The sequence below is a fragment of the Ictidomys tridecemlineatus genome, chromosome 11 (genome assembly GCF_052094955.1).
Source record: "Ictidomys tridecemlineatus isolate mIctTri1 chromosome 11, mIctTri1.hap1, whole genome shotgun sequence".
NCBI lineage: Eukaryota > Metazoa > Chordata > Mammalia > Rodentia > Sciuridae > Ictidomys > Ictidomys tridecemlineatus.
Genome location: NC_135487.1, coordinates 33,862,253 through 33,880,289, shown reverse-complemented (window position 1 = coordinate 33,880,289; position 18,037 = coordinate 33,862,253). Strand labels below are relative to the sequence as shown.

Genomic DNA, 18,037 nt, shown 5'->3' with positions numbered 1-18,037 from the left:
CTTCTTCTTCCTTCTTTCTTCTTTCTTCTTCTTCCAATACTAGGGATTGAACTGAGGGGCACTCTACCACTGAACTACATCTCCTTTTATTTTGAGACAGGGCCTTGCTAAGTTTTAAGGCTGGCCTGGAACTTGTAATCCGTTTGCCTCAGTCTCCTGAATTGCTGGGATTACTGGCGTGTACATCAATGTACTTGGCTCAGGATCTACATTTCTATTTGTAAGCTGGATCCTGTCCTATCCCTCTAATCTATTAGAGGATATCACTCTAGGAATGATCTTGTCTTCTTTTTTGGATCAATAATTTTTGTCTCTGTACTGAATCATTCCCTTTAGAATATAAATATGACATGTTATCTCCTATTTAAGAATAATAATAAAGTTCCCTTGACCATATATCTCCTTCCACATTTCTCTCTTGTTTGCAGCAGTATTCCTTGAGATAATTGTCTGTGGGCATTTATTCTTCCCTTTCTTTCATTTTCTTGAATTCATTTCAGTCAGGCTTCCATCCTCATCTTTCTACTAAAACCATTTGGTCAGGGTCACTTAGTTATCTGTACTTTGCCACACTCAGTGATCCTTGGACCTGTTTATAATTTCCTCTTTGTGGAAATGTTTTTTCAAAAATTTATTTTTATGTTGGCGAGGACATAGGGAAAAAGGTACACTCATACACTGCTAGTGGAGCTGCAAATTGGTGTAACTACTATGGAAAGCAATATGGAGATTCCTCAGAAAACTTGGAATGGAACCACCTGTTGACCTAGTTACCCCACTCCTCAGTTTATACCCAAAGGACTTATATCAGCATACTACAGTGACACAGCCACATCAATGTTTATAGAAGCTCAGTTCACAATAGCTAAATTATGGAACCATCCTAGATGGCCTTTAACAAATTAAAGAAGTGGTATATATACATAATGGAATATTACTCTCCTTAAAGGAGAATTAAATCAAGGCATTTGCTAGTAAATGGATGGAAACGGAGACTGTCATGCTAAGTGAAATAAGCCAATCCCAAAGAACCAAAGGCTGAAAGTTCTCTCTGATATGCTGATGCTAATTCACACTGGGGTGAGTTAAAGAAGAATAGAGGTACTTTGGATTAGATAGAGGGGTGTGAAAAGAGGGAGAGATATGGGGGTAGGGGTGATAAAAGAATGAATCAGATATTATTACCCTATGTGCATATATGATTACATGACTGGTGTAACTCTACATCATGTACAAGCAGAAGTATGAGAAGTTACACTCCATTTATGTATGAAGTGTCAAAATGCATTCTACTGGGCTGGGGTTGTGGCTCAGTGGTAGAGAGCTTGCCTAGCATATGTGAAGTACTGGGTTTGATCCTCAGCACCACATATAAATAAATAAAATAAAGGTCCATCAACAACTATAAAAATAAAAAATAAAAAAGCATTCTACTGTCATGTATAACTAAATAGAACAAAAAAGCATAGCAACTAGATTTTTACATAAACGTAAAAAAAAAGATAAGAAAAAAATTGATTTTTAGGATGTCACACTTTTACTTTATTAGACTCTTGGTCTCTTGCTTGTTCTTTCTCATATCCCTGATTACTAAACACTGGTGTCTCCTGGGGTTTAGACCTTGTACCTCTTCATATGTCCAGCTATTATCAATTTCAAATAACACCTACAGGCTGACAACTCCTGAATTACCTTACTTCTGAACTTCAGACTTTTTTAAGGTTGCTGTATCATCTGCTTTTGAATGTTCAATAGGCATCTCAAAAAAAAAAGTTCTTTTTTGTAACTTTAGGCCAATAAATAAATGTCATTTTCATTATTTGAATTTTTAATATAAAAATGTTGAAATCATCTTGTTTTTTTTTCTCATTCCCATATTTTGAGGACTGTTTAATCTTTGATAAAATGAAAGATGGATATATGTTCCTCAAGGTCCATGAGATCATGAACTAGAACAGCATACTGTTTGTTTATCATTGTATCTACAGTGGTTTGTATAATTCCTGGTAATAGTAGATGTTAAATTCATTTGTTTGAATGATTGAATGCCTTTTAATTTTAATGGAGAGACCAGCTTGAATTTATTGTGAGTAAATGTAAGTGTACACACCTATAGTAACTATATATGATTATGTGTTCCCTCTAAATAATATTTTCTAAGCAATAATTTAAACTAGTTCATAGGTTCAAACATATCGTATTTGACCTTTCACAAATTCCAATGTCTCACTTATCATTTATAATGAATAGCATGACTTAAACCATATGGGGGCGTTATTTTTTCCCTTAGGCTTGTATGCTGTTCAAAGTTGAATGGGAATGGTACAGTATTTTGCTATGCTGTAAGGTATTTATCTGCTGTGGTTTTAGATTGTGCCATATGATACTTGTAAAACATTGCTATTTTAAATTTTGGTTATAAATTATCTTTCAAGGTATCATTTGGCTAGGACTCAGTAAATAAAGATGGTCTGAGCAATTTAAGCATCAAATTACATCTGTGATATACATGACTCTTCAAAAGCTATGCTTTGTGAAGCACTTGAGTAACTTGAATCATTTACATATTATGATAACATTTAGATATTCATTTCCAAGTATTATAAACAAGTATAAAAGGTAGTATAAGGTGCTAGATCAGTTACCCAGCCATAAATCATTCAAGGAACTTAATTATGTTTGTGCATTAACAAAACACTTGAGAATGTTGGTGATTGTGTGACAATGATTATTATCACCTTCATTTAGAGATGGCTGCCAAAAAACAGAACTGCCTATCTTTAGGTCCTAAAGAGTTTGTCTCTGTCCTAAAAAATATTGGTAGAACTTGATTACTTTTTATTTATTTATTTATTAATGTGTGGTGCCATGGATCAACCTAGGGCCTTTGGTGTACTAGGCAAGCACTCCACCACAGAGCTACATCTGTAATCCTTGGTAGAATTTGAATTAGAAGCTTCATTCAGAAAAAGAACAAAAGATACAATTTACTTATTTTTCTTAAGTGATTTTTTTGGGGGCTGACTTTGTTGATTCTGAATGTATAGAATGTTGATCTTTAATAACCAAGATATTTATGGGCAAAATAAATATATGTGAAAATAATATTATGTATACTTTCACATTCATAATTATGTGTATGCCTTTTCACTGTCTCTAGCCTTATGAACATAGTAAAATTTGTTTATTATGTGAACCAAACTTTCTGTCTCCCTATGAAAGTAATATTTCAGTAGAATTTTGGGGAAAAATCAACAGTTGTCTTGTTGTTCACAGGAAGGGAGGCAATAATAAGTTAATAAAGATCTATCATCGGGATGGTAAATATGGCTTTTCTGATCCTCTGACATTTAATTCTGTGGTGGAGCTCATTAACCACTATCATCATGAATCTCTTGCTCAGTATAATCCCAAACTCGATGTGAAGCTTATGTACCCAGTCTCCAAATACCAACAGGTATGATTACAGAAGTTCTTGATAATTATTGAGAAAGTCATTATTTAACCTCATTTGATTCTGTTTATCAGTCAAAAAAAGAAATCTAGTCATTTAAAATTTCCTACTTAATATTTTAGATATTTCTTAGATATATTTGAAACATTTTGTGGCTACCCTTTCATAATAACCCATTACGTGTGGTTATTAACTTTATATGCTTCCCACTTATACTTAACTTCTTTTTTTTAAAAAAATTTATTTGTTCTAATTAGTTACTTCTTAATTTTTAAAGTCCTAATGATGTTTATGTGATTTAAAGGCTGATCTTAGTGTTAACAGAAGGATTTAATGCTTTTGTATGCTTGATCTTAATGTGGCTTGAACTTCTAAAGCTAAAATACAATTTAAAAACCTATAGACATGGAAGAACTTATGTCAGAATTGTTAACATTTTTTCTTTTGTTTCCCTGTGTAGGATCAGTTGGTAAAAGAAGATAACATCGATGCAGTAGGTAAAAAACTGCAAGAGTACCACTCTCAGTATCAGGAAAAGAGTAAAGAGTATGATAGGCTATATGAAGAATATACCAGAACATCCCAGGTTAGTATATTTTTGTTGTTTGAGCTAATGGGTATACAGTGTTAGTTACATTATATTTTCTATAATTCTCTTGAAGATCTTCAGTTGCTTTTTTATTGGTTAAAGGTATAATTTTATATCAGTTAGTATTAATAATGCCTTTTTTTTCTTCTTTCTTTTTCTTTTTTGGAGCTGGGGATCTAATCAGGGGTATTCTACCACTGAGCCCACTGAACTACATCCCCAGCCCTTTTTATTTTTTATTTTGAGACAGAGTCTCAACAAATTAATGAGACTGGTCTTAAACTTGTGATCTTCTTGCCTGAACCTCTCTAGAAGCTTGGATTACAAGAAAATGCCACTGTGTCTGGCTATCTACTTAGTATTAAATGGTTGTAAGTGATTAAAAAAATTAAATGGTTGTAAGTGAATTGATGTGTATGGGCAAAGAGAGACCCCCATACAAACACGCACTAAATAACTCTTTCAAGAACTTAACTGTGACTCTAAGAGAATTTAGGATTAAGAGAGTCCCCCCCCCCCAAATTTGTTTGTAAGGTAATGAGAACGAACCATTAGACAGGGAAAGTTGATAATGTAAAAGGGGCTGGCTAATGTGATAAAATGAAGTACCTGAGAAAGAGGAGGTGAGACATGTAGCACCTGTAGATAAAGGGAGAAGATAGAGAAAGGGCACAAATACAAGTAGCTTTATAGTTTTGGTGGTAGATGTAGAGGCATTGTGTATGGGGGAGCTGCAGTTTTGATTGTGATTTCGAATACTTTTCCTTTTGCTTCCCTACCTACCAGTACATATACTGGTGTTAGTAGAGTCAAAAGTTTGGGTGTTTTCTTTGAAGATTCAGGGTCAGAGCTTTATGGGTAACTTTTAATCTTACAAGGGAGTCAAGACCCTCCATAATTTAAGAGTTGATTATAATTTGAGAGTTGTAGAATATGCAGCTAGATATTTAGATATGAACATTCCAGTGAGTGTTTAGTATTATCTGAATATGTGTGATATACATGCAACTTTATGGCCCATCACAAGTTTCTAGCTTCCCTCATTTGCTAATCTTCTTATCACTAGTCCCACTGAGTAATTATTGATCCTGGAACATATCCTATTATTTCATATATACTTCATACCATGCCTTCTGTGTGCAGGGCTGCATTTTCTTCCTCTACCCTACTCTTTAAGACTTAGCTCAAATGTCATCTCCTCTGTGAAGTTTCCATAAAACAATAAATAATTAGTTAATCTCACTTGGTTTCCATGCCATGACTTGAAATCAGGCCTTGTTATGGTTCAGAAATCTATTCTACCTATCTATTATACCTAACATAAAGTGAAGGCATGCTTTATGTTTCAAAAATTTCTTTACCCTCTGATGGGACTTTCTATATAGTAATTTTCAGTAATTATTAGTTTAAATTAGTAAAAGTTGGAAAATTGAGGAATTATCCCATAAGTATCAAAACTTCTAGAATTAAAGATATTTAGGATAGCAATCTTTCTAGACCTTTATGAAGATTTATTGCCTTTCTAAAAAGTAAACTAAACAAAATATAGGCCCCCCCAACCTTTTTTGAAGATTTTAGGGGAATCTTGATTCAAATGCAACTTGTTGAAATATACAGGACCATTTACCCTGATGCTGAAGGGCTTAACCTACTGGACTTTTGGACTTACGTTTGTTTTGTGGAGGTTTTAGGGTTTTTTTAATATTTATTTTTTAGTTCTAGGTGGACACAATATCTTTACTTTGTTTTTATGTGGTGCTGACAATCGAACCCAGTGCCTCACACATGCTAGGGAAGTGCGCTACCACTTGAGCCACATCCCCAGCCTGAGTTTTTAGTTTTTCATCTTATTATTCTTAGTGAATCTACCCTTAGGAGCTATTTTCTCCCCTTTTCATTCTTTGCTCCTAATCAGATTAATTTACTAATGAGTCTGTTTGGAAAATTAAGTATGTACTTTAGAAATGAAAGTAAGAATAAATAGACTCTGTAGGACTCTACTGGGAATAAGACTTTGCACTTTGGTACATGGACTCTGAGCTTTATCCATTTACTCCTTCAGAACCTTTTGGGGGTTCAGCACAAAAATAGGTGCAAAGGCAGAAATTGATCCTGATGACAGGTGTTCAGGGTCAGTCTCTTGGCAGCTTGGAGACCTTTCTGTGGTGCTTAGTCTTATTTCAGGTAGTGTTTTTTTTCTTTTACAGTTTGAATAATGTTTTTGTGTATGAGTGATAGGGTAGAAGTTGAATAAAGTGTCTTGTTTTAGCCATCTTAATTGGGTTTTATATGGGATTATAACTAGGATTACAGAATTTAAGATCAAGGTTATGAAAACTAATAAAGATAATGGGATTTATGTCATTTCTTTTTTTTCTGTAGGAAATACAGATGAAGAGGACTGCAATTGAAGCTTTTAATGAAACTATTAAAATATTTGAAGAGCAATGTCACACACAAGAACAACACAGCAAAGAATATATTGAGCGATTTCGCAGAGAGGGAAATGAAAAGGAGATTGAACGGTAAGTCTGTCTGCAAATACATCAAGTATATAATATTTCCCAGTATGCCAGTGAGATAAGACTTCTTTTCTTTTCCAATAATGCCTACCTTGCTTGATTTCATCCCCGCAAACTACACATTCCTATTATAGTGAACTACTTATAATGTTCATATTAATGGCACCAAACTGAACCTCCTCTCTTCTGTGTTCTTTCTTCACTCGCCATCTCCAAATTGTTACCTTCTGTTCATGTTTAAGACTCAGATTAGATTTGACTTTTTTCTAGAAAATCTTCCCTGATTTCCTCATCCACTTTAGGGGCTTTTGTCATTGTCCCTACAGTGTGTGGTCCTGATCCTTAGTGTTATACTTACTGAATGCCATACCTACTCAACTGCAAACTCATTGAAAGCAGGCATGGTGGCTCACTTTTCCTGATATAACCTCAATACCTATATGGTCCTTTGGAGTATACAATGGGTACTTAATGAATATTTTTTTTAACTGAAAGTCAACTTTGGCAGTTGTCTAAGCATAAATTGGAGTGTAATAAGACTATAGGTAAATTGGGTGCAGTGGCATATGCCCATAATCCCAGTGAGTAGGAGGCGGGGAAGGAGGATTGTAAATTTGAGGCCAGCCATAGCAATTTAGCAAGTGCCTAAGCATCTTAATAAGACCCTGCCTCAAAATAAAAAATGAAAATAAAGAGCTGGGGGTGTAGCTCAGTGGTAAAGCACCTCTGGGTCAAATGCTGTATCACTGCAGGAAAAGAAAAGACTCTAGGAAAGAAGATCAGCCTGACAATTATAGGTAGCTACAATGAGAGTGGCTATCAGGTTAAAAGATGGTGCGGGCCTAGATCAGAGCAATAGTAGAAAAGAAGGATGAGTTGATAAAAATTCTTTCCAGATGTGGCAGGCATAGGAGATAGTAAAGATCATTCCTAGATTTCAGTGGGAGCAACTGAGAGATGGTGTTATTTACCAAAATAGAAAGTGTGTGATGATGGGCTGGGTGTGGCTCAGTGGTGGATCTCTTGCCTAGTATGTGTGAGGCCCTGGGTTCTGTTCTCAGCACCATGTAAAAATAAATAAATAAACAAAATAAAGGTAATTGTGTCCATCTACAACTAAAAATATTAATTAAAAAAAAAGAAAAGAAAAGAAAGAAAGTATGTGATGAGAGTTCAGGATTGGACCTAATGAGTTTTGTTCCAATGAGAACCTAAATAGAGCTATCTGGGAGGCAGGCAGCTGGTTATTTAGATTTGGAACTCAGGGTGCAGAAAGGATTTGGGAGGCCTAAATGTATGGATGGTAAACCATATGCAATGGTAAAGTAAAACTATTTGTCATATTGGTACCACATTGTTGGAAAACTTATGTGTGCCTGAATATAGAGTTACATCCTGGGAGGCAGTATTAATTTGATGGTTAAAATCATGACCTTAACTGCATTGGCTGTTTACTAGCTTTGCCACCTTGGGTGAGTTACTTAATCTCTTTAAGTCTGTTTCATCCTCCATAAACTGTGGATAATATCATGTTGGAATGTGTGAGAATTAAGCCACATATTATTGAGGGACAAATGAGTAATGTGAATAATTGCTTAAAATGATTTGGAATATAGCAAAACTTCATGTGTTTGAAGAGCTTATAGTTACTATCTTTTGAGTGCTTATCAAGAGGTGCTAGGCAATATTCTCTATTCCCTTTACATGTATTATCATAATAATTTAATGAAGGTAGGTACTATTGTAGAAGTCCATTTTTAGGCAGATAAAAGAAATGAAGACACGGAGAAGTTAAATAATCTGCCCACAGCCCCACACTAAGTGGCAGGAGAGAGATTAAAGCTAGGTATATTAATTGCGAAGTCATTGTTCTGAATTGCTGGGCTGTGCTATCTCTTAAATGTCATACATATGGCTTTACTTGTTCAGCCATGGTTGAACAAGGGTCCAGGGCCTATACAAGGTCATTGGGATCTTTTAAAAAAAAATTTTTTTTTTTAGCTGTCCATGGGCCTTCTTATTTATTTATTTACCTATTTACCTATTTATTTATTTACTTATTTAGTTATGTGTGGTGCTGAGAATTATTTATTAGGTACCAGGGATTGAACTCAGAAGCACTTGACCACGGAGCCATATCCCCAGCCCTATTTTGTATTTTATTTAGAGACAGGGTCTCACTGAGTTGCTTAGTGCCTTGCTTTTGCTGAGCCTGCTTTGAACTCACTGTCCTCCTGCCTCAGCCTCCCAAGCAATTGGAATTATAGGTATGTGCCACTGCACCCAGCTTATTTATTTATTTGTTTTTATGTGGTGCTGAGAATTGAACCCAGTGCCTCACACATGCTAGGCAAGCGCTCTACCACTGAGCTACAACCCAGCCCTGGGATTCTTTTTACATTGTCTTTTGGCTCAACTTTTCTCGGAGTTGCCTTTATCCTTAGGCAGTTTTCCCCTGTGAGGTGGCAGTATGACTCCTGGAAATCCTAGGATCACATATTCATAATTTAGCAACCCCAGTGGAAAGAGAGAATCTCTCTCTCTCTCTTTTTTTTTTTTTTTTTTTTAACAATAGTTCTAGCAAAATTCCTAGAATTGACTCACTGGGTCAACTGGGATCTTATTCTTATTACTGAATCAATCATAATGGCCTGAGGATGGGGATAGGATCACATGAAATGCTCTTATTGGCTAGCCTGGGCTGTGTGTGTCCCTGGATCTGAGATGAGGATAGAGAATTCTTACCTATAAGGAACATCATGTTGCCATTCCAGAAGACTAGGAATGGATCAGGCAAAAACAACAAATGTCTACCATGCTTATTTTTAGGATATTTTTAGGATAGTAGCCAGGCATGGGTGGCATTTGCCTGCAGTTCTTGTACCAAGAAGGCTGAGGCAGGAGAATCACCTGAGCCCAGATTCAAGACCAGCCTGGGTAACATAGCAAGGGACTATCTCTTAAAAACAAAAAATATTTGAGCTGGGCACGGTGGCACATACCTGTAATCCCAGCAGGTCTGGAGGCTGAGGCTGGAGGATTGTAAGTTCAAAGCCAGCCTCAGCACTTAGACCCTAAGCAACTCAGCAAACCCTATCTCTAAATAAAATATTAAAAAGGCTGAGGATGTGGCTCAGTGGTTAAGTGCCCCTGTGTCCCTGGATTCAATGTCCAGTACCCCCCCAAAAATATTTTTTTTGAGGATCATATTCATGCTACAGGATTTTTCTGCTTTGTTGTTTTAGCCTTAATATATCAAATATTTTCACAGAATTATGATGAATTATGATAAATTGAAATCACGTCTTGGTGAGATTCATGACAGCAAAATTCGTCTAGAGCAGGATTTGAAGAAACAAGCTTTGGACAACCGAGAAATAGATAAAAAAATGAATAGTATCAAACCTGACCTGATACAGCTGCGCAAGATCCGAGATCAGCATCTTGTGTAAGTAGTCTGAGGCTATGTGGGGAGGGAGACACCAGCATCAGATTACCAATGGAACTAGAGATAGTATAGGAGGAAGAAGAACTTTATAATTGAGAACTGGTCAGTAAAATTGTAAGAGTTTAGGAACACAGCCCTCTTAGTAGTAGGGGGTCCCAGAGGGGGCAAACCAGGATGTGGGACTGTATACAAATGCCTTGGAAATCTCAGAGGGTGACTATGGCATCACAAAGTGATATAGATGAAAAAGTAAAGGTTAATGTAGCCTAAAACATAAAAACTGGAATCTTTGATTACATGGTAGAATCATAGAAACCAAAATTGCCCCTCAGATACATTAACAATGGGAGCACACAAAAACAGTTATCAGAACAGTCTCTTACAGGATTTTTATACTCAAGAAGTGAAATTCTGAATTTAAATAACAGAAATGTGTCTATCATGGGCACTTGAGATAACTTGAGTAGTGAAACCCAATTCTTTAATAATAGGGAAAGCTATATAGTTTAGCCAAATATAGGTATAATGGGAATATTATCCAAATATAATCAAATAAAATGTGTTAAAAGGATTTTTAGAAGGACAAATGGCTGCTTTATAGAGGGAGAGAATCTATGAAAAGAGAAAATATATTAGGTTTAGTTCTAGGTAATGAATAGACTTAAGAAATATAAGTGTGGATCACTTTTATGCATATAATACCACTCAATTCAAATTCCTGGTAAGAAAAAAAGAAGAGAAAAGGCCTCTGATTCTGTTTTTTTTCAGAGACCCTAGGGTTTCTTTGTGTGAGAAAGGGGGAGGGAACAAAATGTAAGCCTAGAGATTGGAACAGTGGCAAATGAGTTTCAGTAGAGGAAAATTTAGATAATATTTTTTTGAGATAAACAAAACTACACCATTCTGAGTAGTTTTTAATAACACCTGTCTCAAGGGATTATTTCTGTTTGCTGTCGTGGCCCAAAAAAATTAAGCAAGTATATATAGCATAGAGAAGAGCTTTATAAATAAGATAATGACATGCCCTTATGTAAAAGTAGGGTACACCCACTTTCAGGATGCTTTTGTAGTTCTAGTCACATCACAAAGTTGAAGAAAGACCAAGAAGGCTATGCCGTGGACCAAAGGAATGAATGGAAGTACTTCTTTGCCTTGAAAAGCAATAAAGATATTAGGATATTAGGAAATATACCATCCCAAAGGACATGAATAAATGTGGAATCTTATTCATTGGGTTGCTGTAACAAAATACTATAAATTGGGTAGCTTATAAGCAACAAAAGTCACTTCACAGGTTAGGAGACTTAGAAGTCTTGAGATTAAGGCCCTGGTAGATTCAGTGCCTGGTGAGGGACTGCCCTGTTTTATACACAGCCCATTTTAGTTATATTCTTACATGATGAAAGGATGAGTGGTGTCTTTTAGATTTCTTTTATAAGGACATTAATCCTGTTCATGAGGCTTCAACTCCAACCTAACCACCTTCCTCTTCCTTATAGTATAACATTGACCTTGGTGGTTAGAATTTCAACATGTGAATTTTGGGAAGACACAAACATTCAGACCACAGAATATGATAAACCAAACCTTGAAACCTCCTTTAATGAGTTCTATAAGCTAAACATAAAAGAGTTTAGATAATGTGGATGACACAGACAGCCATTGTCGCTTTTAGAAGGGTTGTTTCAAAGAGGATAGTCCAGTATTCAATATTATACAGTTTTATGTTTCTAACCGAGAATTATCTCTAGGTTTGGTGGATTTGATCTGTTTCAGTGCTGAATATTTCTCTTTCATTATGAGTTAAGGTTAGTTTTCATGGTTACCATTTACTTTTTTTTGGTATTCATAAATCTAAATTTGGTATTCATAAATTAAAAAATGAATACCTTGCTGAGACAATTAATATAGATACATCAATGATAAGCACTGAGTAACATGAACTGGGGATTTTGCAGCTAAAAGAGTACTGCAGAGGATGATGTATTCTGTTTTTAAGAAACTTTATTGAGACATAATTTATATTCCATACAAGTTATCCATTTTAAAAAGTGTGTGATTGAAAGTCAGATGAGGTGGTTTATACTTGTAGTTCCAGCCACTCAGGAAGTTGAAGTGGAAGGATCATTGGGGTCCACAAGTTTGAGACCAACCTGGGCAACATAGAAAGATTCTGTCTCAGAAAAAAAAATAGTGTATAATTCAAAGTATTTAGTATATTCAGAGGTATACAACCATTACCATGTGTTTTAGAACATTTTCATCACAGTAGAAAATGTTTTACTACCTACTACCTACATTCCCTCAACCCTAGGTAACTATTGATTTACTTTATGTCTGTATGGATTTGCCTATTCAGGACATTTCATATAAGTGGAAACATTTAATACAGTCTTTTAAGACTGGCTTCTTTCACTTAGCATGATATTTAAAGTTCATCCATGTAATATGTAGCTATATATAGCACTCAATTCCTTTTATGACCTGAATAGTATTCCATTTTATGGATGGATATACCATATTTTATTTAACCATTATTAATTGATGAACAACTGTTCTTTTTTTTTTTCTTTTGGTACCGGGGAGTGAACCCAGAACCACTTAATCCAATCCTTTTTTATATTTTAACATCCCCAGCCCTTTTTTATATTTTAAAAGACAGGGTCTTGCCAAGTTGCTTAGGATCTCACTAAGTTGCTGAGGCTGACTTTGAACTCACAATCCTCCTGTCTCAACCTCCCCAGTCATTGGTATTATAGGCATGCACCACTCTGCCTACTCACTTTCCTCTTATTTAGGGGAGTATGATGCTCTTTGCATAAAACTTGGTGCAAGACAAGTCACATTCTTCTTTTTCTTTAAAGTAAAATCAATTTATTGGGGTATGAAATTGACCAATTGTGTATATGTATGAATATGTAACAATTAATTCCACTAATATGTATAATTATAATAAACCAAATAAAAATTTTGAAAAAGAGGGCTGGGGTGTAGCTTAGTGATAGAGTGCTTGCTTAGCAAATGTGAGGCCCTGCATTCAATCACCAGCACTGCAAATAAATAAATTAATAAATAGATAAATAAATAATAGGGGCTGGGGATGTGGCTCAAGTGGTAGCGCGCTTGCCTGGCATGTGTGCGGCCCGGGTTCGATTCTCAGCACCACATACAAACAAAGATGTTGTGTCCGCCGATAACTAAAAAATAAATATTAAAATTAAAAAAAAATAAATAATAAACTAAAAATATATAAGTAGGGCTGGGGATGTGGCTCAAGTGGTAACGTGCTCACCTGGCATATGCGGGGCGCTGGGTTCGATCCTCAGCACCACATAAAAATAAAATAAAGATGTTGTGTCCACCGAAAACTGAAAAATAAATATTAAAAAATTCTCTCTCTCTCTTCTCTATCTTTAAATATATATATATATATATATATATATATATATATATATATGTAAATACAGTATTACTCCCCTCCTCCAAAAAAAGGCAGAGGAAAAAAAAACAAAGGCTATTCAGGGGAAAATCAAATCAATTTTTTCCAAGATCTCACGTACCAGAAAATTACGGAAGCACAAGGTCCTCCCTGGCCTGATTGCTATCATTGCCTGCTTGCTTCCTCTGCTCCTAGTCTTTGGGCCCTGCCATCTGGTTAAATACTTCTGTTCTAGAAAATTTAGAGGTGCCCTTCACAATAATCTCCTATTTGACTATTAATAGGCCCTGTATATTAAAATGTTCTTGTGCTCCATTCAAGTGCCTGTGTGTGAGCCACCCACTTCGTCACACCATTTCATATTTATTCTATGTCCAGGGACTACTGCTTTAAGTTGAAACGTTTTTTTCTGTCCCCTCTTTGAGTGACTTCCTAGCTTAATCTCTTGATCACTGGAGACTGAAACACAAACTTTCTTCCTCTTCAAGTGTGCTAGTTAGGTTATAAGGCCAATTAGATCTTTAGAAAGAATGCTGTATACACCTCCACCCCGACTTGCTGGGGCAGAGGCAAGGAAAGGATATAAACTATTGTTTTCTCTCTGAAGATAATTTCAGTGTAAACTATGGGAGTATATTTTCCTTGTTTTTTTTTTTTTCTTTTTTCTTGAAAGAAGAGCTGACTAAGGTTCAAAGAGAGGCTGGTCTGAGACTACACAATTAGAATCAGCATTAAAAATAACAAAAAAATGAAAATAAGGGACTGGAGTTGTGGCTCAGTGGTAGAGCGCTTGCTTGGCACGTGTAAAGTACTGGGGTTCGATCCTCAGCACCGCATACATACACATAAATAAATAAATAAATAAATTTAAGAAAGAAAAGATCTATTAACAACTAAAATAAAAGTTTAAAAAAATTTATAAAAGAGAGAACTAGATATAGGTCTTTTGACGCCTTGCTTCATATTTTTCCCATGGAATTTACAGCCTTTACATGTGATTATGTATTGCTCAATAACAGTAAATTAAGTATGAATTACATATTAACTAATGTAATTTGAGCTTTTTCAAAATGACTTTTAAAAATTAAACAGCTCTTGACATTGTTAATAGGACTCCAAACTGCATAATAATCTTTCAAGTGGATTTTGGGGAGATTGAGAAAGTTTCTTAAATGGAAGGTAGACCAAACATTGTTCTTTGTTTCCTTTTCTCCTAGCCTTTCTTGTGCTAATTTCCCTCCCAGAATGGAAGGCTTGGTGTAAAGTGGTTGGTGGTTAAAAGAAAATGGGGCTCAGGAGAAACTATGGTGTGATTAATTCAGCTCAAACTTCTTACCCAGTATAATTGTTTCTTTCCTTTTTTTTTTGTTGTTGTTGTTGGAGATGGACAGAATGTCTTTATTTGTTTATTTTATGTGGTGCTAAGGATCAAACCCAGTGCTTCATACGTGCGCTCTGCCATTCAGCTACAGCCTCAGCCCTACTTGTTTCTTTAATAAAGAGAAGATTGGTTTCTTTAAGGATAGAAAACTTTGGTGATAAGAATGTTTAGAGGAGAGTCTCAAGACATTTTACTAGAAGTGGTAATGTGGGATTGTTATTAAATTGGTTCTATCAAAATCATATTATCTATTTTCCAGCTTCATTAAGTATTAACATGAAATCAGGTAAACTAAAAGGCGAGTCTTCCTGAGACAGTCTGAAAAATCTGTGTGAAAGAATTTTAAAAGAAACTTAAGGGGCTGGGGATGTGGCCCAAGTGGTAGTGCCCTCACCTGGCATGTGTGCGGCCCGGGTTCTATCCTCAGCACCACATACAAAGAAAGATGTTGTGTCCACCGAAAACTAAAAAATAAATATTAAAATTCTCTCTCTCTCTCTCTCTCTCAAAAAAAAAGTTAAAAATTAGGTATGATTTAGATTATGTAAAAAATTAGGTATGATTTAGATTATGTAATGTACTTGAGGTCAGAGACAGATAGAAGATGATCCTGGAATTGTGAAGATTTTGTTAAAAGCAGTCCACTAGCCAGGCTTGGTTGCATAGTGATTTGGTAGGCTGAGCAGGAGGATTTAAAGTTCGAGGCCAGCCTGGGCAACTTAGCAAGATCCTGTCTCAAAATCTAAAAGATTAAAAAGGGCTGGGGATATAACTGAGTGGTAGAGCATCCTTGGGTTCAGTCCCCAGTATGGCCCCTCACCCCTTGCCCTCTAAAAGCAGTCCACCAGCAAATGTTTACTGTGTATTAATTTAATATCAATATCTGAATATCCTTGTGCTTGTACCATTTTAAGCATTGAGAATATAGCTTTGAACAGGACAGACCCCTTTCTTTAAAGCAATTTACATTTTAGTGAGGGAGACAAACCTAAGCAGTGAAAACATAAAATTATAAATTTTAACCAAGTGCTATGAAGTTGATAAAATAAAGGGTGGAGAATGATTGGGGGCTGTCTGGTTGGCACAGTTAGGGTAGTTATGTCTGAGGAGATGGCATGATGAGACCTGAGTGATAAAGAGTCTTGGTTGGGGGAGGTAATGAATGAAAGTTTTTATTCTCTACTTAAGTTTTAGACTATTGGCCATCTAGAAGGAAATAAACTTAATAGTTTACATCATTTTATATCTAAATGTTAGTATTTTAAGTTACCATGATTTGCTTGGTGATAAAATAAACTCATATTAATTACTCAGTTTGCCATCCTGAATTTCTTGTCTACTTAGGTACAAAATTGGATCTTGAAATTACTGGTTAGAATTTTAAACTTAATTCAACAGGTCACACAGGAAGTGGGTCCTCTGGCTTAGTGATACCATGCTCACCAAACTAATGATTTCTGAAACAGATGTGCCACTGTGTTTGAGTGGCATAAGCTTATAGTAAAGGAAAAAAAAAAAAAAGGAAAGTAAGAGATGTGTCTAATTTCAACTTGTTTTCTGTATTTCTGCCGTTTGTGTAAAAGATTAATTCATCATAGTATAATTTAAATAAAAGTAACGGAGAGACTCATTTAGGGAAACCTCTGGCTACTTTTTGTGACACTAGGGAAAATAAGAGGTTCCTGGACTCAGGAAATTTGGTTGCCTTGGATTTATCTACTTTGTCTAAGCAGTTTATATAAATTCTGACATGGTTTCTTCCCTCTGGCAGATGGCTCAATCACAAAGGAGTGAGACAGAAGCGCCTGAATGCCTGGCTGGGAATCAAGAATGAGGATGCTGATGAGTAAGTTGTCTCTAAACCTTTCTGTCAGAGGCTTTGTTCCTAGTATAAGACAGGCTTTCTTATCATGCTGAAAAGTGGTTCTCATTGTCACTTGAGGATATTGAATGAAGAACTTTGCATCTCTTTTTAATTGAATTGTCTTAAGAGTACCCCATGGGCACTTGAGTTCAGAAACCTGTCCAGTCCCATGAAAACTGGATGCGTAAAAACTGCTATTCAGATATGTATGTTTCAGCTTATTGGATAAGACATGTGAATTCTATGTTTTCTGTACCATAGCAAGTAATGAATTTGTTAAAAACTACCTAACTAGCTGTGCTTATAATCCCAGTGATTTCATAGGCTGAGGCAGGAGGTTTCCAAGTTTGAGACCAACTTAGGCAACTAGTGAGACCCTGTCTTGAAATAAAAAATAACAGGTATGGTGGCGCACACCTGTAATCCCAGTGGCACAAGGCTGACACAGGAGGATCTGAGACAGGAGGATCGCAAGTTTAAACCAGCCTCAGCAATTTAGTGAACTTAGCAACACTGTCTCTAAATAAAATATAAAAAAGGGCTGGGGATGAGGCTCAGTGGTTAAGCACCCTGGGTTCAATCCCTGGCACCTGCCTAAATAAATAAATAAATAAAGGGTTGAGGCTGTACCTTTGCTAGAGTACCCCTGGGCTCAAGCTCCCCAGTACACCACAAACAAAAAATAACAACACCCAACCAATTGCAATTTTGATTTTGTCACTTTATGGTTAAAGATTTAGAAGAGCATTTTATTTATGAATTTGCTATTAGATATAAATAAACTGATTATTAGAATAATATTTTAAATATTTAAATTTTAGGACCTATTTTATCAATGAGGAAGATGAAAACTTGCCACATTATGATGAGAAAACCTGGTTTGTTGAAGATATCAATCGTGTACAAGCAGAGGACTTGCTTTATGGGAAACCTGATGGTGCATTTTTAATTCGTGAAAGTAGCAAGAAAGGATGCTATGCCTGCTCTGTGGTGTAAGTCTTTTGAAATCTTATGCATTGATTAATAGAAAATCAACCCCTCATGAAATTAGTTAACATATAGTAATAAAGACCCATGGCTTACTTAGATCATTAATACTGGTACAAAGAAAACAGTTTTAGAAAAAATAATATCTAAAGTTATCTTGGGGATTTTAATTTACATGGTAAACAGATTAGGCCTTGTATTGTTGCTATTGGAGTTCAAGTGTCTGTGAGTCTAGAATTGAAAAAAAAATTCTTTAGTAGTCTCATATGCCTAATTTAATTTTTAATTAAATTTATTTAGATAGTGATATAAAATGTGGATACATTTTTCTTAAGATGCTCTTAGGACTTTAT

General features: G+C 35.5%; 1 protein-coding gene and 1 long non-coding RNA gene across 4 annotated transcripts in view; one reads left to right on the top strand and one right to left on the bottom strand.

Moving 5' to 3' along the window:
- Window positions 1-18,037, top strand: part of Pik3r3 (phosphoinositide-3-kinase regulatory subunit 3) — a 117,969-nt gene that overhangs the window by 94,479 nt on the left and 5,453 nt on the right. For 2 of the 3 annotated variants that reach the window (XM_078026183.1, XM_005317982.5), the window contains exons 4-9: window positions 3,277-3,457; window positions 3,915-4,040; window positions 6,426-6,568; window positions 9,837-10,013; window positions 16,605-16,679; window positions 17,519-17,689. In XM_078026183.1, coding sequence (XP_077882309.1) covers window positions 3,277-3,457; window positions 3,915-4,040; window positions 6,426-6,568; window positions 9,837-10,013; window positions 16,605-16,679; window positions 17,519-17,689 — 873 coding nt within the window. The remainder of the gene's footprint in view (window positions 1-3,276; window positions 3,458-3,914; window positions 4,041-6,425; window positions 6,569-9,836; window positions 10,014-16,604; window positions 16,680-17,518; window positions 17,690-18,037) is intronic. The other variant, XM_078026184.1, reaches the window with a different exon arrangement.
- LOC144368034 (uncharacterized) lies at window positions 12,000-17,531 on the bottom strand. Its single transcript, XR_013427753.1, has 2 exons — window positions 13,306-17,531; window positions 12,000-13,210 (listed from the first exon to the last, which is right to left on the bottom strand). It is a non-coding gene; the product is annotated as an uncharacterized LOC144368034 (long non-coding RNA).